The 22,635-nt window shown below is 36.9% G+C and overlaps 1 protein-coding gene across 1 annotated transcript in view; it reads left to right on the top strand.

The window, feature by feature from the left end:
* The window catches only part of dpr14 (defective proboscis extension response 14), a 404,735-nt gene that overhangs the window by 379,226 nt on the left and 2,874 nt on the right, over positions 1-22,635 (top strand). The window contains exon 7 of the mRNA XM_073979194.1: positions 15,947-16,083. Coding sequence (XP_073835295.1) covers positions 15,947-16,083 — 137 coding nt within the window. The remainder of the gene's footprint in view (positions 1-15,946; positions 16,084-22,635) is intronic.

Raw genomic sequence — 22,635 nt, 5'->3', positions numbered from 1 at the left:
GAAGTGACCCCATTAGATGTTGGTTATGATCGAAAGGTGTGAAATGGACCAAATCCACAATTTTTTCCCGAATTTGTAGCTGTCCTGTAAATCGCAGTAATATTCCAATCGGAGCGACATTTTAAGAATGATTTGAGTTTAAGACAGAGAATAAGCTTGCAATTTAACATGGTGATGAGATAATTATTAGCGGGTTTAATGGACCAAAACTTTTGTGTGAAATCTAATATATAAAAGACAATGTGTGTATTTTTGTATGTTCCGCATAGACCCAAAAACGGCTAGACCCAAAAACGGCTAAATTTCAGAGAGTTATGAAAGTATCGGTCAGAAAATTAGGAATTAGGAAAACTAGGATGTTTGGTATTGACGCCTTCATATAGCCTCCCCAGAACGGTACCTGCCGATTTCCGGTATTTTGAAGATGTTGCCTCAATATCCCTCCGAAATGGCTGAAATTTGGTATTTATTCTTCGTTTGGGTATAAAACATTCTCCCATAAATTTGTTTATATAGGTCCACGCTTTCATATAGCCCCATAGAACGGTGCCTCCCGAATTTCGGTATTTTGAAGGTTAGCCACATTGTTTTACCGAAATTGCTGAAATTTGGTATTTAGTCTACTTCATAAACGAAAGGAAACTAACTGATGTAAAATTCAATACAACTCATGGTGGAGGGTATAACAAGTTCGGCCTAGCCGAATTTAACGACGTTCTTACTTGTTATTGATATTCACTTGCATATCCCAACTAATTTGCGATGCAAAAAATTTAATTGACATAAGAAAAGGTAACATAAACTGTTTCAAGGGCCAGCAACGTGGACCGGTTCGGCTAATATTTAATATAAAACATGACACGTTGTACTTACGACCTTGTATCTTTGCCTTACGACCTTTTCCTTCAATTAAATTTTATGATTAATTCCCTTAATGTACATGGTTTCTTAGCTACATTGTAATCCCAAATAGTGTCCTTTTTGTCTTCCCAAGTATTTCTGCCCCACCTCACTGCATCTTTTGTTTTTGTCTGCAAACCATGTAGAATCTTCAGCATGTAATGTCTTCCTGCGTTTAGGAAGTTTATCATCAGAGCTTTCAGAATCACCGTGAAAACCATAGGGAACTAGACCCATGACACCATCGTCTAATTCCATTCCAAATTCATACTGCTCTTTGTTAGCAAGAACCATGATGTCTTCTTAGTTTAATAACATTTCAATCAATTATTATTTTTGAATCATTCAATAATATAAACATTGCACTTACCCGTCCGTTAGAAGGTATTACGTTATTGAATTCAGAATACAAACTAATCTCGTTATGTGTACAAATGTCCCTAGAGAAACCACAAATTACCAGTTGATAAAGTTAAGTAAGATATACGACAGTACAAATTTTGATTTTTTTACAAATTTTTCAATATATGAGGTATTTGAACACATACAGCATCCCATTTTGTATCAATGAAAAGGCCAGAAGTCCATCTTTCATAATCAGTTCGCTTATAGGGGAAAATTGATTTCAAATGTAAATTTTCGTTGCAATATAGAAATTATCACATTTTTGTTCAAAAGTTTGGTCCACAGGCTCAGCCAAATATCTTCCGATTATCATCCAAAGGTGTAGGCTAGTTCTTTACATTGTACCCCAACCATGGATGACGTTAAACATAATATCTGAACTACATTAGCTGTAGTATTCTTCTAAAGTATACATTTTCCTGTGGACTTACGACCTTTTCGTACTCAAATTTGTACGTTTTGTGGACTTACGACCTTTTCCGACAAGGGCAAAACATATAGAAAAACGCGACATGTTACCATACGACGTGTTTTGACTTGCACTATCATCCTGTAACAAAAACGCGATTTCCAAAAAAAGTGGACTTACGACCTTTTCCGACGGAGCAGACGATATGTTCATCGTCTTATTAAACACACTATATAGCTCTTTAATCTATAAAAAGTTCCAAATAGGCCAAAAACTTAATAGTGAAAAATTTGGTACCAATGTATCCATATGAGCCTTTATGTACTATTGATTCACTACCTCCAATGTCTATACTGACTCACTACCTCCAATGTCAACACATGGTTCCTCAGCAACTACTGACTTACTACTGACATACTAGTTCCAATGTCAGTACTGACTTTCGAATGACACGTTCATATAAAATGTCTATAGGAAATTACATGAGTTGTCTACAGTTTGTCAGTAGTACTGTTGACAATGTCAGTAGTAAGTCAGTATAGATTCACTATTGACATTTCCTACAGGGATGTTACTTATGGTGTTGGGCCATAATATCCTGCATATGATCCTGAGGCATTTGTTTATGAATACCTGTAGCTTTTGCGTGATGGTGTTAGAAACAAGCCACTTTTCAGTGCCGTATTGCATAATCGATTTTATACAAGCTTCGAATATTTTAAGTTTGGTTTTCCTGGATATACAGACGTCCAAATGCTGCTCTCGCTTCATTTATCCTATTGATTACGTCCTTTTCTGTACCGTCATTCGTTGTTACAGTGCTTCCTAGATAGCAGAAGCTATCGACATATTCAATTACTTGGCCTTGTAACATGATGTGTTCTGTTCATATATCATCCGCATAGTCTAAGTCTTCGAGTTGTCGTGATGGACTCTGTGTTATGCCTCTTCTCTGAGAGCAGACTTCATTCATTACTTCATCCAGTACAATTGTGAATAGTATTCTATTGATTGTTCTATTATGACTCGTAGGGTGTTGGCCTGGTCTACACAGCTTCTATTTGGTCTGAAGCCAGCTTGTTCATCTCTCAGAATGTTTTCTACTTGCCTTACTACTTGCTAGTACCTTGTACATTAGGTCGGGGCGATTTGTGTGGAAGAAAAAAAACCTTAATGGGCCCTTCGCGTTTCTGATTCCTGGGATTGACCATATCTCTACGATGAAAATCGAGCCTCCCGATTTTGACTTGAAGTTTTCATTGAAGTTTTTTTGCATATTTTGGCATATAACAGCCAAACCATTGAGCTTATTCGAAAGATATTATTCATCCCTTTAAAAGGAAAAAAATCAATAGAAATCCGTTGTAAATAAAGAAGATATGCCCGTTTAAATTTGAAAATGTAAGAAACCCAGATTTTTACTTCTTTAACCGTTATAGAATAATAAAACGAAGTGACGCAAACGAACCAAAGGTATTTTCGTTGTCTATGGACCGATAGAATTTTATAACAAAATGCTTGAATGTTTTTCTGGTAAACTTTTGTAGCACAGTGTCATTTATCGATATTTTCGAGAAATGTGCACTTTCTCGAGGCAAAAACTGCCTGAAGAAGCATTCCAATACTTTTGCGTTGTACTAGAGATTTCTTAATTATTGTGTTGGTTACAATTTTGTTCTGTGTGTTGGATCGCAAATCTGAATGGTTTGGCTGTTATAGGCCAAAATATCCAAAAACGTCAATAAAAAACTACAAGTCAAAATCGGGAGGCTCGATTTTCATCATTGACATATGGTCCAGTGGACTTTTTTGCTCAGTTCAATCCCAGGAATCAGAAACGCTAAGGGCCCATTAAGGTTTTCAAATCGGCCCTGCCTATTGTATATGGTGTTGAGCAGGGTTATTCCTCTCCAGTTGTTACAGTCTTTCAAGTCGCCATTTTTGTGTAACTTTACAATGATAACTTTCTTCCATATTGAAGTCAGTCTTTCTTCTTCCGAAGCTGATATGATGTGAGGTCGTAGTAATTCAGCTGCGGTTCTACCGACGGCTTGTAAAGCTTCTGGCGGTAAACCATCATCCCCTGCTAATTTCTTACTTTTATTTCATTCAACGTTGCTAATTTCTTCGAAATGTTCTCTCCATCTTTGAATTTGTTCATCATTGTTCATTAGTAGTCAATCATTGCGATCTTTTACTGCTTGGTTCCTGGTACACCTTCGATTTGTGAGACTATCTATCGTCCGGTGTGGTTTTCTCATGTTATTCTGGCTTGCTGCTTCCTCTGCTGTTTTTTCTTTTGTCTCTTCTTGCAGTTTTCTTCACTTGTTTAGCTAGTTGTTTATACTGCTCTCTTGTGATATTGTTGTTATTCAACTGTTATTCTTTGAGACATTAGGTTCCAAGTGTCGTCTGATATCCAGATTTTTCTGTGTTTTTGGACTACGCCCAGTGTATCTTCCGCAAATTGATGGTATGTTGATGTGATTTGTTCCCATGTGTGGTGTTGGTTTGTTGATAACTTTTCGCGTATTGCCATGGCTAGGGTGTTTCTGGTTGTGTTGTTTTGGAGTTGTTATAGTCGTAGTTGTTTCCGCCTTCTGTGTCTGGTGTTTCTTTTTTGGCATTTCAATTTGATTTTGATTTCTCCTATGATGAGCGCGTGGTCACTGTCAATGTCTGCGCATCTGGTTGCGGGTATTGCCGCTCGGTGATGTCCATGTGTATTTATGAATCTCCTTTTGCGGGAAGATGGAGCCACCAATGACAAGTTGTTTTTAACTTCTCCTAGGAGTTCATTAAGAGGTATTACATTCCAAAGATTCATTAAGAGGTATTAAATTATAAATGTTGCGAGCCTTATTTTCATTTCAAAAGACGTATTAAAGTAAAAGTATTAAATAAAAATCGTTTCTTTAGACACAACAAATGTACAAATTTCCCTTCCGAAAGGTGTTAATAATTTCATTTCAACGAAAAAGTACACCATCAACGAAACTCCGAACATACTAATTACAGCTGTGTTCCTTTACTTACCTGAGGTTACCGTTTTTACCATTTGTTACCATTTTTAACCTGCAAAGCGTTCCTTAACCCCGAAAAGTGGCAAAACTGGAAGCAATTTTTAAGAGAGTGAGAGTGGAGAGAGAGCGAGAATGGCTTTCTCTTCTACCACAGGCTACCAGCAAAATTTCTGCAGATAAAAAAATGGCAGAACTGATTTTTCGATTTTTGTTTGACGAAAAACAGAAGAACAAGTCGAACGCTGACAAAACTAATTTAAAAACTATGAAATAAAAGACGAAAATTGATTTTTTATGTTTCTTTTTGACATTGCTGCCAGATCTAACCATTTTTGCGTTCCTTTACTTTTCTGGTAAAAATGTTCATGAGAGAGCAATTTTGAGCAATTTTGACATGTTTCTCTTTTACCACCCTTACCATTAAAAAAGTAAAGGAACAAAGCTTACTTGTGTTTAAGATGAAAGATCTTAAACATATGAGGACGAGAAGATATTGCCATATTTTGCTCGAAATATCTCTTAGTGTATATTCTACATCGTCTTAAATATTTAAAATCAAAAAATCAATTCCCAATGGGCTATAGACCTCTGCAACGTGATCTCGAAGAATAGATATTTGAACTCAAATCATCATATTTAACCCACGTCTGCGAGACGAAGATCGTCGGGTCCACTAGTTAACAGTACTCGGTATTACTCTGTTTACAAATGTTTTAATTTGTATACATATGTACATAGTTATGTGCGTATGTACATATTTTTAAATTGTATAACTTAATATGACATTTAACGGCAATTGCAATAAATATTAACTAGAGATGTCAACAGCAACAACTTAATCGACTTAAACATTTATCAGAAATATTGTGACAACTTGCTGACATTTAACAAGATTAAGTTATAGTACATACTTCATTATGCATCCTCAGATGGATGGTATATTTGTGGCTGTCTGTATGTTTGGGAATATACATAGGTATGTACGTATGTATATTTAATTTTTATCCATTGAAAAGTTTTTTGTTGAAGGCCAAGCAACAGAATGGCTTATCAACAATGGCAAACCAACAATTTGAACATTTAATCAAATACTTCATATTGCCATCTATCCATTTAGTTGATACAGGCGACCTATATACATATTTCTTGTGACATACCAATTCATCTATCAATAGGATGATTGAACGAACACCTAGAAAAGATATCAAATCAAAATCAATATTCCAAGTTGAAAAATAGAGTTGGCAAAGTAAGCAAGCATTCATTCAATTTTCATGACACTTTCATTGTCTGGGCCTACCTATATATGTATGTATCTGTCTTTGTACCTGCCTGCCTACCTTTCAGATGGATGAGTGAGTAGCATTGATAGTTTTTTGTACGTGGAACTGAACAAACATACCACACAAAAGAGAACAAAAAACACTTGGAGTAAAAACACAGATTCTCGACAATCCATGAGGAAGTTAGTATTTGCCACTCTCTAACCTTATCTAACCAAATCGTGTTTGGACTTTGACAACTGCGGGTGGTAACGAATAATGCAATTCTGTTATTTTTTTCTTTACCAAGAAATGCTGGAAAAGTAGAAAGAAGTGCTGGAAGTAAGAAAGCTAACAACTAAAAACCAATCAAACTGATGCTGATGCACTATTCGAATGTTGGGACAAAGTCATTTCATGCAAGATGGCCAAAATGAAAGCGTCACGGCGGTTGAATTCAGTTGCAGTTTAATTTAAAAAGTTTCCTCTGTGTATGGCGGTTTTTGCTTTTTCTGGTTTTTCAAAAATTACTTTTTGATAGAAGCTTTTATTGAGTTAACGAGAGGCAAAGAACAAAGGGCTAAAATTTGGAGAAATCGCTTAACAATTTTAATAGAAAGAGAGATGGTTGGAATTGTGTTATTTCGTCGGAGTAAAAGTAGTAAAATCTACAGTAGACGACCCTATGGGCCATCTACTCTACAGTACACGACCCTATGGGCCATCTACTCTACAGTACACGACCCTATAGGCCATCTACTCTACAGTAGACGACCCTATGGGCCATCTACTCTGCAGTAGACGATCCTATGGGACATCTACTCTGCAGTAGACGATCCTATGGGCCATCTACTCTGCAGTAGACGACCCTATGGCTATTTACTCTGAAGTAGACGACCCTATGGGCCATCTACTCTGCAGTAGACGATCCTATGGGACATCTACTCTGCAGTAGACGACCCTATGGGCCATCTACTCTGCAGTAGACGATCCTATGGGACATCTACTCTGCAGTAGACGACCCTATGGCCATCTACTCTATAGTAGACCATCCTATCGGTCATATGGGCCATTTGCTCTGCAGTAAACGACCCTATGGGCCATCTGCTTTGCAGAAAACGACACTTTGGGCCATCTACTCTGCAGTAGACGACCCTATGGGCCATCTACTCTGCAGTAGACGACCCTATGGGCCCTCTACTCTGCAGTAAACGACACTATGGGCCATCTTCTTTGCGGTAGACGACCCTAAGGGCTCTCTACTCTGCAGTATACGACCCTATGCAGTAGACGACCCTATGGGCCCTCTACTCTGCAGTATACGACGCTATGGGCCATCTGCTCTACAGCAGAAGACCCTATGGGTCATCTTCTCTGCAGAAGACGACCCTATAGGCAACATTCATAGTCATTGGGCCCTCTACTCTACAATATACGACCCTATGGACCATTAGCTCTGCAGTAGACGATCCTATGGGTCATCTACTCTGCAGTTGACTACCCTATGGGTCATCTACTCTGCAGTAGACAACCCTATGGACCATCTTCTCTGCAGTAGACGACCCTATGGGCCATCTTCTCTGCAGTAGAGGACACTATGGTCCATCTACTCTGCAGTAGACAACACTATGGTCCATCTATTCTGCAGTAGACGACCCTATTGGCCATCTGCTCTGCAGTAGACGACCCTGTTGACCATCTACTCTACAGTAGACTACCCTAAACGTCCACTACTGTGGACTACCTTATAGGACATCAACTCTTCATTAGGCGACCACATGGTTAACCTATTCCACAATAGACGACCCTAATCTATTCTCCAGTAGAAGACCCTATGGGCCACAATCATAGGGGTTGCAAAACTTGACCTTTAAGACAAGACATCAGCATGCATCGGTAACTGATTGTGTAGTCGTCTAAGTCAAGTGGGGTTTTAAAAATTCGCCCTGGCTTTTAGAAAAGATATCACCGTTCATCGGGTCACCCCCACTGTAGCTGTTGTGTTCTCAACTGAGTCAAGTGGTGTTCTAAAACGTGCCCCTAGCTTTAAGACAACACATCATCTTGCATTGGGCTGACATTACCGTTGTTGTTGTAACTGTATTTGATATGTTTATATGTTCGTTTCCTGCTTAATCTGGCTCTGGGTTTATCTCCAATTCTAGGAATGTGGCTGCTTAGATCGGATATAACCACAGATCTGCTGGGGTCAATTAAGAAGGTTTAACTGGGCAACTGAAAATGTGTAGTGCGATATGCTGGGCAGATGTTTTACACGGTGTCATTATCGACCAGCTCGAGCGTAGTTGAGCCAAAATTCATGAGAAAAAAAACTGAAAGTTGCAAAAAAATCCCTTTGACACCGTGTGTAATGGTTGGAGCGCAAGATAACTCTCGAACAGAACTTTCGATTCGGTCCAAAATTTGGCCTTCATAATATTTTGTCCTCACTTAGTTAAGGTTCGAAGGTAAGCAATATCGGTTCACTCCTTCAGGTACCTCCCCCACAAAAGTTCAAAAATTTTGGAAAACTTGTTAGCACGATAATTCTGGAAGAGAGTATCCGAGTAAACAAAGCTTAGAAAAATATTACGAGAGCCAAATTTTGGACCGAATCGGCTGATGCGTTCAAAACTTTTGGGGCCCTATCTCGTGAACCTACCAAAAAAAATTGTGCCATTGCAATAGGGGCCACAAGGACACCCTGCTGCAAGGAGCTTCAAAATGAGAGACAGGTCATTAATACGAACTTTGGCAAACAGTTTTTTAAATTTTGTGTAAAATGTAAGCGAATTAGTGAACCGATATAATTCATATTTGAACAAATTGTTTACCAAATTCCTTTAAGGGTTATCATACGCACCACAACATCCTCCAAGGAACAAGGGCGATTACTCTCATATGTATCAATAAGTGCACGCCAATTCATATTGGCTCAATGATATGGGACCTACTTTTTATCCGAACGGCGTGCCTTACGACCCCCACTTGTGGGTGTTACCCGAAAGAGTAGAACGTTATGATCCATCTTCGAAAATGGTCTAATACCCTAGACAGACGGCCGCGTTAATTTGCATTAACTGTCCTAATTCAAATTAATTCGTGCATTATCCACATTTTTAATGCACAAAATGAAACTGAATTTATAATTAATTTAGGTATTTCAATATGGCAATACCGTGAAAGAGAACCCATATTCATGTAGGAGAGAACATATTCATGCTTTGAGACACAAGGAAAACAACAAATTGCAGGGCAAACAACAACAAAACACTTGTTTACCACCAAGCAGCTATTTCGTAAATGCAGAAACTATCGTCTGTCGGGCAAAAATTAAATTCAGAGCTTAATGCATATTAACGCTGCATTATAACGTTGCCGTCTGTCTAGGGCAGGGTCGCCCATCTCTATACTGAGGGCGCCCACTGAGTTGTTTTGCATTTACTATTCTCTCTCATTCACAGTGTACGTGTGCAAAAACGCATGATAAAAATCATTTGGTTGTTGTTTATTCAAAAGTGCGCGTTCTTTCTAAAATAATTATAGTCGAGCTACCGCCTCGAAACTTCAAACATTGGTTTACAACGAGGCAAAGAGATAGAAAAAGGTACGTCCGATTTTTGGTATCTGGACGAATTTAGCCAAATTTTCCAAACGATTTAGTTGTAATTTTGCATTTTGAGTTCTGAGTGAACTAAATACCTCCTTGCAACCTCCCGATTTTCGGAATTTTGAACTATTTTTGCAAATTTTCCAACCGATTTAGCTCCTATATAAACGTACCTCCCGATTTTCGGAATTTTGACGATTTTACAGGGGTGGTATAAGGAGAATAACTTACCGGGGGCAGCTGTATTCGTTTTTATAGTAAACTAGATATTTTCCCTTGTATTTTACAAAAAAATGCAGTCTCCCAAATACTCACAACACTAGTAAAACTCAACATAGATTTATACTACTGATATCATGGTAGAACAAATATAAGGTTAAGTAAATACTACAACAAATACAACTCGAAAAACAGCCACAAAGGAATTTGTTTTTGTTTGTAACGTTACTGCCAGTTGTATTTGTAAACAAAACAAGGAAATGTCTATAAATTATTGGAATTTAAAAAAACTAATAATTTTTCATATTTGGTTGAATATTTTGGAAAACATGAATGAAAATTCGTTACATTTTCAATTTTTGTGTTTCCACATAATTCCACTAAACGCATAAATTCTCGCAGAAAGTAGAATTCTTGCAGAAAAGTTTGGGTTCGCTGGAAATTCATAGAAAAAGGAGAAGCTGTTTCAATGTTTTGTTTTAGAAATCAAAGAAGCACATGTTTATTAGGGCTTTATTTTTTTTTTAATTTTGACAAAATACCTCACATATTAACAAACGTTGTATCGCCTCTACAAGCGGGGATTTACTGCGCGGCTTATCGTTCGAACTTGGAGGAGGTTACATATCATTGATATGAAGAAGTCTTTCTGGGAAATGGTTTTTTTCCGAATGATATATTTTTTTCTCAAAAAATATATGTCCCTAATGTACATCGAAATAGAAATAAATGTATAAAATGTCATATGAAATTTGACACTAACGTTACAACCCAGTTCAGTCAGCTGTGTATTGCTGCTACCTTTTCTTATTCTACCATGTACTGATATTAAAAATACCAGAAAAAGTCATTTACAAAGAATTTATTTTTAAGGAAGTTAGAAAACGATTTATGAATAAGTTTTTTTCGTGAAAACATTGTCAACTATAAGTTACATTCTGGAAATTGCACATTTACCTCTTTAATGTCTTTATAATTTCACTCATAAGCTGCGAAGTCTTTGCGGATGTACATATTTAACGTTTTTAAGGCACCACATACAAATTTCAATTTCTTCGACTTAACTTGACATATTATCGTTGTAAATAAATACTAGATATTAAAAATTTGATCTGTTTAGAGAATATTTATTTCAATCACAATCAAATTTGTTGCCATACATTTTTTGATTTTTGTCGACGGGCGGGACCACAATGCGTCTGTCATCATGGACATGGTAGACCTTCAATCGCCTACAAATTAAATTCCCACATTCATACAAAAATAAGCGAAGATTAAAGACAAATTGTCTTTGCTATTCTATTGACTTGGAGTATATGTATGTATGTTTATTATAATTTTGTGTTAGTCAATGCCCAGGCACTGTCCTAATTACTACCACATTTTCTTCTATGATCTAATTAATCACCAATCCATTTGCTTATCGATTGAACAACAAACGGCTCTTTTGGGCTATTATATTTCCTTGATATTAGAATAGAAATGTGACATCAAAGGAGATTCAATAGACCGCTCTATCGTGATAAACAAAAACAATGGCATAATGGAAGATATGAAAAACGTTTATCTTTGAGTAAAAGAGATTATTTGTTGCCAGCTAACTGGGCTTAATTGTGAGGGACAACAAGTAATGGAGTAACATTAAGCTTTCTTTTAGGTAACGTTAGTTACGTTTTGTAGCGCAATATTAATAATATGTATATACATATATTACATATATAAATATATATTTATAAGGGATGGACTCTGAATAAGTTTACACTGCACTGTGGTCGGAACCAACGAAAAAATATCGGTACATTTCATTAGAATCTAAACTAAAACACTCTGGCTGTCTGTTGCGCACCTAGTAATTTTTGTCCAAACATAGATCAAGCTCGAAAATTATCTAATTAACTAACTAATATGGACTTATCAGTTCATTCCTTCCAACCTAGGTCCATGTTTTGCTATAGCCCATATTTTGAGGATTTTAGCTACAATTTTGAACCAAACTAGCAGTCATTTGACATTTGAAGTTCTCTGTGGTCACGAAACTTCTTCAACAAAAATCGTCAGCACAGGTCAATATTTTGGAAGAGCTCCCATATAGAGGTAACTCCCGCAGGTCCCCTGCAGTTATAAAACTTTTCCACCAAAATTTGAAAAGTAGGTCCACAGTTTGATGTAGCCCCGTAAGTGGTACTATTTACCTGACTGAACACATTTTTATACCTTCCACCATAATATGGAGGGTATAACTAAATTTGTCATTCCGATTGTAACACATCGAAATATTCATCGGAGACCCTATAAAATATACATATATATATTCTAGATCAGTAGTGCGATTCTGTAACTCCTTAACGACGAATGTCGGTAGTTAACGATAATTTTCGGTAAGTGCTATTCTGTATGCCAATTTTAACGATTTTTGTCGGTAAATTTTGTCGTTAATTACCGAAAATTATTGTTAAGTTAACAACCAAAAAAAAGTAGTTGTTAAGCCTTAACGACAGTACATTATTGCAATATTTTGCTGAATTCTTTTAACAACGGCGTTTTATATGAACATATGCTATATCAATAAAGACGGTACACAAGGTAAATTCCGCCTTATTGAGAAAAATCTTCTTAAGGCATTTACATAAGGGTTAACTATGTAGGATAACAGGGGGAAGCTTCGCCACTGTTGTGCTTTCCCCGGCGCCGATTTTATTGAAGCTGCATAAAGACCACCAAAGAGAAAGTTGTAGATCTTCGATTAACTCATAACTTTCCCTTGGAGGATCTACATGTAGCATCAATTAAATCGGCGCTGACGAAAGCGCAACAGTGGCGAAGCTGCCCCATGCCCCCCACTTCTTTATTATTAAAGAGGATAACCGGCCTATACCAATGCCCTTAACACTATTTTTCTACGAGGCCAAAACGTGTATGGTGTTCCTACAACCTACTTTGTTCTGTGGTAATATTATAGATTTAAACTCAGCATCACTAATAATCAGAATGCTAAAAATGTCGTATATGTTCGGATTTCCGAACTTTTTATACACTACGCTATGAGAAATTCCATTTGATGTGGGCGTGAATTGAATATATGAATATATAAACTCAAATGACGGTAACGTGGATCCACGTACATCATTGTAGGGGTTTAAGTCATGTCAAATTTCAAAGCTAAATATTCATATGGCAAAAATAACTCTTCGTTTTATTGCGGTGTTAAAAATTTATTTATCTGTACATTCATAAAAATACAATTAACTTCAAAGTGACCTTTTGACCAATGATTCTGATTACACTGTCCTGCCCACTTCAAACTTATAATGCCTTGCCGAGCTAATACGTGGATGCGAATAACACGTTTATTCATATCCTGGAATAAAACCACGAAAATCTATGAGATTTATTTACCTCCTAGAAGTACATACATACATACACACTTGACGCTTTAGAAGTTGAAAGTTGACTTGTGTTACGCATTGTTGCAATACTTGCAGATACTTATGTTAGGCGCATTTCTTTAAAAAGCGGACCTTTCTTCCTCCCTTACGCGTTTTTTGCCTGTATTTGCGAAGAAACAATATTTTTAATTCAAAAATACATTAATAAATATCAAAATATAATATTTGACAATTTGTCTTTCCATCGATATTCGTCGGTAGGTGCTAACGATTTCTACAATCGTTAACATAAAGTTACAGAATAGCACATTCGTTAACTCAACCGAATATTTTTGTTAACTACCGATGTCGGTTCGTTATTAAAAAAAGTTACAGAATCGCACTACAGGGTAAAATTTTATGTCGATATAACCATGTCCGTCTGTCCGTCCGCCTGTTGAAATCAAGATACGGCTCGCAATTTTTAAGCTAGAGCTTTGTAATTTGGTGTAGAAGTTTCTATTACTCCTAGGATGTTTAGTGTTGCAAACGGGCTATATCGATCAACGTTTTGATATAGCCCCCATAGAACGGTACCATCCGATGTTCGGTATTTTGAAGGTTTTAGCCTCATTATCACACCGAAATGGCTGAAATTTTGTACTAAGTCTTCTTTGGGGGTATAAAACTTTCCCCCAGAAACTTGTCGGTGTAGGTACACGCCTTGGTATAGCTCCCATAGGACGGTACCTCCCTGTTTCCGGTATTTTGAAGGTTTTGGCCTCAATATTCCACTGAAATGGCTGAAATTTCTTTTTTTGTTAGACAGATAACACAATCAGCTTTCAGACGAATTATGAGCGGTCAAGTTCGGTCTGGTAGTTGCAGAGAAATTCAAGGTCAAATTTAAACTTTTGAGTTTTTTAACTATTTTTCATCAAAATATGATTGTTTTTGTGGTTTTTTTATCTTCCTGGTCAAATACCAACAAATAAAAAAAAATAATTACCAAAAAACTAAAAAAAAGGAAAAAATTTCAAAAAAAAAATTTTTTTTTCAAAAATTTGTTAAAAAAAATTAAATTTTTCAAAAATTAAAAAAATTCTCCTTGGGTTTTCATAAAACTTATATAACTCGTATAAAAACTCATATACTCAAAAAAGTTGTAATTTGTGTCAAAAAACTGTAATTCATTTGGAAACAGTATAAAAAAACACACATTTTTACCCATGTAATTTCAATCAATTGAACGGGACGGGTACAAAAGTATATATGGGCTGGAAGAGGAGACTTTCGGGCATCTTTCTGTGAAAACAGAACTTTGTTCCATGTTGTTCCACTAAAGTTCTAGTCCACTAAAATTGGAATTTCATAAAATTTAGTACCCGAGGAAAAATAAAATAGATCATGTTGTGTAAACGCTACGGTAATTTACTAAAACGATTTTTAAAGGCCACAATCCTGCCTACCTTACAAAAAAAACAACGAACACAATAACTGTTATAGTTTCAGTTAAATAGCTTCGTCTTTCTCCAGAAATTTGCAAAAATGACGTATTTCCCAAAAATGGGGAAAATGCTCGTCTTTAGGGGCACGCCACGCCCACTCCTTCCAATATTTGGGCCTATTTTTTTAGTTTCCTTAGTTTCAATATGTTTACTATCAAATCCTATATAGAAATTAAATATCTTTGACAAAACAAAATTTTGATTTTTGGCCAGGAAAATCGATTCCTGAACCATTGTGCGCCCTAAACTAACTTCTTTAAATGATTCGCAGCCACTATATGATGTTAGCGGCTAAGTTAAATTCTCATTATATTATTTAACACACAAACACAAAGTAATCTCAACACTTTTCCATTTCACTTTGTGCTGAAAGCATTTCAACGTAATTCCCCTACCCCCCCAATAGAGCTTTAAACGTATTCTCATTATGTATTAAACTAAAGTTTAAAACTTTAATGGTAAGCGATTGAGTTTTGACTCAATGACATGGTTGATGGTATCGATGACGTTCTTTGTTTTTGTTTTTTTCTCGCGGTCTGTGCGATGGTGACTGTTTGTTGTTAATGATGCTGTTGATGGTGATGACGGTACTTGGCGTCGTATACGTGATATCAGACCAGAATTGCATTACTCATGCGACATGTTGTCGACGTCGTCAACATTTATGACAATTCCTTTGTGTTTTTTTGGGTTAAAACATTTTTCTGGTTATCCACTTATCGGTTCACATCCCTGCTTAGTTTAGAAAAATTCCATTATTTAATGAAAATACGTGAAAAACAAAACCAACACAAATACACATAGAAATTGTCGCGCTCATCCACACCGATCCCTTGTTTGCAGTTTAAACGTAAACACACAAATATCCATTTCCTTCGAGAGTCATTGAAGCTGAATTAATGACAACGTGACAATGGCTGATGATGCTAGTGATGGTGGTGGGAATGGTAGTGGTGTTGGTGCATTCCATGTTACAATGGATCAATGCAAAATAAGCAAAAACAACAACAACTAGCACTACTCAAAAGTCGCACATAACTATGAGATATATGATTTGCCAGCAAATATGTTGAAAACAAACAAACGGAAAATTTATTTGTCCATTGCAAATCATGCGTTCCAATCCGCCCCTATCCCCCCATTTTGTAGCTGGGGGAATTTTATAAATTTTTGTTTTTTGGGTTGTTTAAAATTTTTCTCATTGTGGTTTACAATTTGTGTTATTTCATTTTTTTCTCATTACAGCGTAAAAACCGATATGCTACCCGGGCGTGCTTTCAGTCGCCTCTATATTGCCAATGCCAATCGCCATGATACTGGCAACTATTCCTGTACCCTTGGTAATGATATCACTGGAACCGTGATGGTACACGTTCTAAATGGTATGTATAATCCCATCCCCTGCCCCACACCCCCACCACTCTTTGCTTCCACATAATAACTATCGCGCTACAGAATGAAAGCAAAAAAACTCAAATAATCTCTGCAAGAAAAGTGATAACCAGCGAAATCAAATATCGAATACAATGCCGTTGTAATCTTTTTTCCCAATACGAGGGAGTGTTGAAATCTCTCTATTATAGGGAAACGAATCGAAACTATCAAAAAAAGTTACACCCTTTAAAACATCTGCACCAACCATAATAAACAATATGCATGTATTTCATTATTCGCAAACAATACACCCTCTCACGTAACCGTCCGTCATCCATCACACAACCCCCTTACAAAACTACATTTCCATGCACAATTGTAAAACTTTTTCGTTCTTCCTCTACTTCTGTTTTTCATTTTTTTTTTTGTTTTCTTCGCTGTTGATATATTATCGGTAAATATGAAATTGGAAATTGAACAATGTTGAATGAAGTAAAGCATTACATCACAAATTCTGTTAATAATTGGATTATATTCTTGAGGGATTATTGCGAACATTGGGGAAAAATAACTAATAATAGTTAAGACATGGCAACACTTGTTCTTAGTTATACCTCAAGGATTTATTGGGATTTTGTTTACAAAGAATGGAAAGGAAAAATATTTATTATTATCTGCTTAAGCAATATACAGAATAATTGCACTGTGCGACAACAACAAAATTTACATGGAAAATTGTAGTAGTAGATTATGAAAGCAGAGCTAAATATATGAGAAAGGTGTATCGGCGTTTTTAAAGTTCCACCCATTTTAGTTTATAAATTTTTAAATTTATCATTCATTTTTAAATTTATCATAGAAATATTCATTGGAAACCGAATAAAGTATTAATATTCTTGATCAGGGTAAAATTCTAAGTCGATATAAGCATGTTCGTCTGCTCGTCCGTCCGTCGGGCTGTTGAAATCAAGATACAAGTCTCAAATTTAAAGATAGAGCTTTGTAATTTGGAATAGAAGTTTCTACTACTTCTAGGATGTTTGGGATTGCAAATGGGCTATATCGGTTCACGTTTTGACATAGCTCCCATAGAACAGTACCACCGGATTTTCGGTATTTTGAAGGTTTTAGCCTCATTATCACATCGAAGTGGTTGAAATTTGGTACTAAGTCTTCGTTGGGGGTATAAAACTTTTCCCTAGAAATTTTCTGTTACATGTCCACTACTTCATATAGCCCCCACAGAACGACACCTCCCGCTTTTGGGTATTTTGAAGATTGTGGTCATAAAAATCAACCGAAATGGCTGAAATGTGGTATTTGGTCTTCATTTGGGGTATTAAACGTTCCATATGAAATTCGTTGGTATAGGTGCATGCCTTAGTACAGCCCCATATAACGGTACCTCCCTATTTCCGATATTTTGAAGGCTGTGGCCTCAATATTCAACCGAAATGGCTGAAATTTAGTCTTCATTTAGGGTATTAAACGTTCAACATGAAATTTGTCGGTATAGGTCCACGCCATAGTAAAGCCCCTATATTTTGAAGGTTGTGGCCTCAATTTTCCATCGAAATGGCTGAAAATTGGTATTTGGTCTTCATTTGGGGTAATAAACGTTCCATATTAAATTTGTCGGTAAAGGTCCACGCCTTTATACATCTCCCACAGAACGGCACCTCCCGATTTTAGGTACGTTGTGGCCTCAATATTCCACCGAAATGACTCAAATTTGGTATATGGTTTTCATTTGGTATATTAAACGTCCCATATGGAATTTGTCGATATAGATCCAAGCCTTAGTATAGTCCCCATAGAACAGTACCTCCCTATTTCCGGTATTTTAAAGGTAGTGGCCACAATAATCCAGCAAAATGGCTGAAATTTGGTATTTGGTCTTCATTTGGGTTAACAACCGTTCCATATGAAATTTGTCGGTATAGGTCCACGCCTTAGATTAGTCCCCATAGAACAGTACCTCCCTATTTCCGATATTTTAAAGGTTGTGGCCTCACTATTCAACCGAAATGGCTGAAATTTGGTCTTCATTAGGGATAATAAACGTTCCATATGAAATTCGTCGGTAAGGCCCACGCCTTCGTATATCCCCCACAGAACGGTAACTCCCGATTTTAGGTATTTTGAAGGTTGTGGCCTCAATATTCCACTGAAATGGCTGAAATTTGGTATTTTTTCTTCATTTGGGGTAAGAACCGTTCCATATTAAATTTGTCGGTATAGGTCCACCCCTTATTAGAGTCCCCATATAACGGTACCTTACTATTTCCGGTATTTTGAAGGTTGTGACCACAATAATCCACCGAAGTTGCTGAAATTTGGAATTTGGTGTTCATTTGGTGTATTAAACGTTCCATATGAAATTTGTCGGTATAGATCCACGCTTTAGTATAGCCCCCATAGAAAGGTACCGCCCGATTTTAGATATTTTGAGGATTTTAGCTATAAATTTTAATCGAACTAGATAAATTTACCCTTTGAGGTTTCTAACGGTCACAACACTTCTCCACTATAAATGGTCAATATTAGGTTAGGTTAGGTTAGGTTGAAAAAAGGGGTGTCCGTGTGGACATACACTTAAGCCATACGGAGGCCTGTTGTCTTCACTTATTTGGGGTCAGGATGAGGTTGTATAGCTAAGTGTAAGAATTAATTACTTAAATTCCTGATTATTTTATTGACGTTGGTCTAGGATTTCTGTCATATTGACATAGTCTCTTAATTTTTTGAGCTCGATTGTCCTAATTTGGTCGAGTCCTTGTATTATGTCGCTCCCTAGTAGCTGGGTTCTCGGGTTTGTGAAGGCCTGGCAATGACAGAGGTAGTGTTCCAACGTTTCTTCGTCCTCTCCGCATGCTCTGCATTCACTGCTTTATGCACAACCTATTTTGTGCAGGTGCCCTTGTAGCCCCTGGTGTCCTGTAAGGATATGCGTCAGTTTACTGATGCCTTTTTTACTTAGTAACAAGTGAGCCAAAGTTATAGTCGGGTCGGGGCCGACTATGTGATACCCTACATCACTACCCCTGCGCTTTTGACTGGTAAAACTCAAAATATTAAAATTGGGATAGCTTAGCGCCTTTGCTCTGAATGTCTTCATTAATACAGGTCAATTTTGTTGAAACGCAAGTGGAATGTAGGCCAACCATCAATAGACTTATTTCTCTGTGAGACCCAAATCAACCACCAAAATTTCGTGAGCATCCGATTAAAATTCCGACCTATAGTGTGTTTGCACAAAAATGGTAAAAGGGATGCATTACCGACTATTGCGATATCTCTGTTGTTTTACCACCTATGACAACCTACTTCACATCGTTGTAAAGGTGGTATTTTCTATTTTCCTTGACAGGTTTTGCTTTCGATATACCTCTTACAGAAGGGAGACATTCGCTTTGAAATAAAACGTTGGCCTTTTCTCCAAATAAGTTTTTTTTTCAAATTCCGACCCCTGAATAATAGCCGACCATTACCAAACTCAATAGGTTTTTTTCTTCTAGGGGACCCCTATTAACACCCAAAATTTCGTGACGATCCAATCAAAATTGCGGCGTGAAGCGTGATTACAAAAAATTTACAAAACGGGATGTATTACTGAGTATTGCGATATTTCCGTTATTTGGCCATCTACGCCAACCTGCTTTACATCATTGTAAAGATGGGGTTTTCTAGTTTCATAGTCAGACTTTGCTTTTGGAAGGTCCCCAACCAAAGCTGTGATATTCGTCATTATTATTAAAATCGCAAAAATGTAAAGTTGTGTTCTACTTTGCATCATTGTAAAGACGGAATTTTCTACTTTCATAGCCAAGCTATGCTTTTGGAAAGTCCTTAACAAAAACTGTGTTATTCGTCATTAAATTTAAAATCGAAAAAATGAAAAGTAGTGTTTTATTTGTGACTAATGCGATATCTTCGTTATTTGACCACCTACGACAACCTACTTTACATCGTTGCAAAGGTCATATTTTCTACTTTCACTAGCAGCTTCTGCTTTCGACACAGCAAATAGAAAAGCGGAGATATTAGCTTTGAAATAAAATGTTGAATTTTACTCCAAATAAGTTTTTTGCCCATTCCGACCCCTGAATATTATCGGACCATCACCAAAATCAATACGCTTCTTCCCCTCCGGGACCTTCATCAACACCCAAAATTTGGTGACGATCGGATTAAAATTGCGACCAGGAGCTTAATATAAAAAAAAAATTGGAAAAAGTGGGATGTATTACCGAATATTGCGATATCTCCGTTATTTGGCAACCTGCGCAAACCTACTTCGCATCATTGTAAAGATGGGACTTTCTACATTCATAGTCAGACTTTGCTTTTAGAAAGTCGCCAACCAAAGCTGTGATATTCGTCATTATAACTAAAAGCACAAAAAAGAATAGTTGGGTTTAATTTGCGGCTATTGCGATATCTTCGTTGTTTGACCACCTACAACAACCTCCTTTACATCGTTAGAAAGGTGATATTTTCTACTTTCGATAACATTGCTATACCCCTTATGGAAGCTGAGATATTTGCTTTAGAAAAAAACGTTGACTTTTTCTCCAAATAATTTTTTTGCCATCACCAAAATCAATAGGCTTCTTCCACTCCGGGACCCTCATCAACACGCAAAATTTGGTGACGATCCGATCAAAATTGCGACCTGTAGCGTGATTACTAGACAGCGGAATTTTATGCAACCCCTATTTTTGGTCCGATTCATGTCAAATTTTGAGACTGGGCATATTTTTGGCTTCTGATTACATTGCAATCGAAACATATGATGTATGCAAAATTATGCAAAATGCATAAATTTTTGCATATGCAAAATTTATGCATTTTACATATTTTCGTATGCAACAAATATTTCAATAATATATACAAAAATGTTTGTGTGTACAATTTTTCTGTTTAAAATAATATAAAGAAATGTATAACCACAGCCACAACCTTTAAAATATCGAAAATCGGGAGGTACAATTCTATGGGGGCTATATGAAGACGTGGACATATACCGATAAATTTCAGGTAGAAAGTGTTATACACCCAACGAAGACTTAATACCAAATTTCAGTCATTTCGGAGGGATATTGAGGGCACAACCTTCAAAATACCGAAAATCGGGAGGTACAATTCTATGATGGCTATATGAAGACGTGGACCTATACCGATAAATTTCAGGTAGAAAGTTGTATACACCCAACGAAGACATAATACCAAATTTCAGCCATTTCGGAGGGATATTGAGGGCACAACCTTCAAAATACCAGAAATCCGGAGGTACCGTTCTATGGGGGCTATATGAAGACGTGGACCTATACCGACAAATTTCAGGTTTAAAGGTTTATACCCACAACTAAGACAAAATGCCAAATTTCAGTCATTTCGGTGGGATATTGAGGACACAACCTTCAAAATACCGAAAATCGGGAGGTACAATTCTATGAGGGCTATATGAAGACGTGGACCTATACCGATAAATTTCAGGTAGAAAGTTTTCCACCCCCAGCGAAGACTTAATACAAAATGTCAGCCATTTCGGAGGGATATTGAGGGCACAACCTTCAAAATACCAGAAATCCGGAGGTACCCTTCTATGGGGGCTATATGAAGACGTGGACCTATATCGAGACATTTCAGGTGGAAAGTTTTATACCCCCAAGGAAGACTTAATTCCAAATTTTAGCCATATCGGAGGGATATTGAGGCCACACCCTTCAAAATACCAGAAATCCGGAGGTACCGTTCTATGGGGGCTATATGAAGACGTGGACCTATGCCGACAAACTTCAGGTGGAGTATTTTATATACCCACCGAAGACTAAATACCAATTTTCAGTCATTTCGGTGGGATATTGAGGCTACAACTTTCAAAATACCGAATATCGGTAGGTACCGTTCTATGGGGGCTATATGAAGGCGTGGACCTATGCGGACAGATTTAAGTTGTAAAGTTGTAACGAAGTAACGAAGACTTTATAACAAATTTCAGCCATTTCTGTGGGATATTTAGACCACAAATCCTTGAATATATTTTTGCATATGGTTTTGCATATGCTCATTTTATGCAGATATGTACAAATATGTCAAAATATGCACGATATGCAGAATATGCAAAATATGCAAAAATTTCTGGGCCTAATTCGTTTTATTTTGTAATAAAACGAGTTTCTGTCTAATCAGATTTTCTCTACGACCATCCTAACCATATATGCATTTGCATAGGATTCCGCTGTCTAGTGATTACAAGGTTTAGATGGACAGACGGACAGATGGACGGACGGACACACATAGCCAGATCGTCGAGACAATCATTTTGGTATATATAAGTATGGGTCTACGACCATTATTTCGATGCGTTACAAACTTTTTGGGCAAAACCAACTTATAATACCCTCCCCACATAGTGGTGTAGGGTATAAAAAGGTAGGCACCTCCCGATTTCAAAGATTTTAGCTAAATTTTCGGACTGAATTGGTTATTATTTCGCATTTGGGGTTCGTACTGCTCAATAAACTTGTCTATCAAAAATTGTGGACATAGGTGCA

The sequence above is a fragment of the Musca autumnalis genome, unplaced genomic scaffold (assembly GCF_047663935.1).
Source record: "Musca autumnalis isolate F117 unplaced genomic scaffold, ASM4766393v1 scaffold_3, whole genome shotgun sequence".
NCBI lineage: Eukaryota > Metazoa > Arthropoda > Insecta > Diptera > Muscidae > Musca > Musca autumnalis.
The sequence above is the reverse complement of the archived record's forward strand: the minus strand, read 5'-3'. Positions and strand labels throughout refer to the sequence as shown.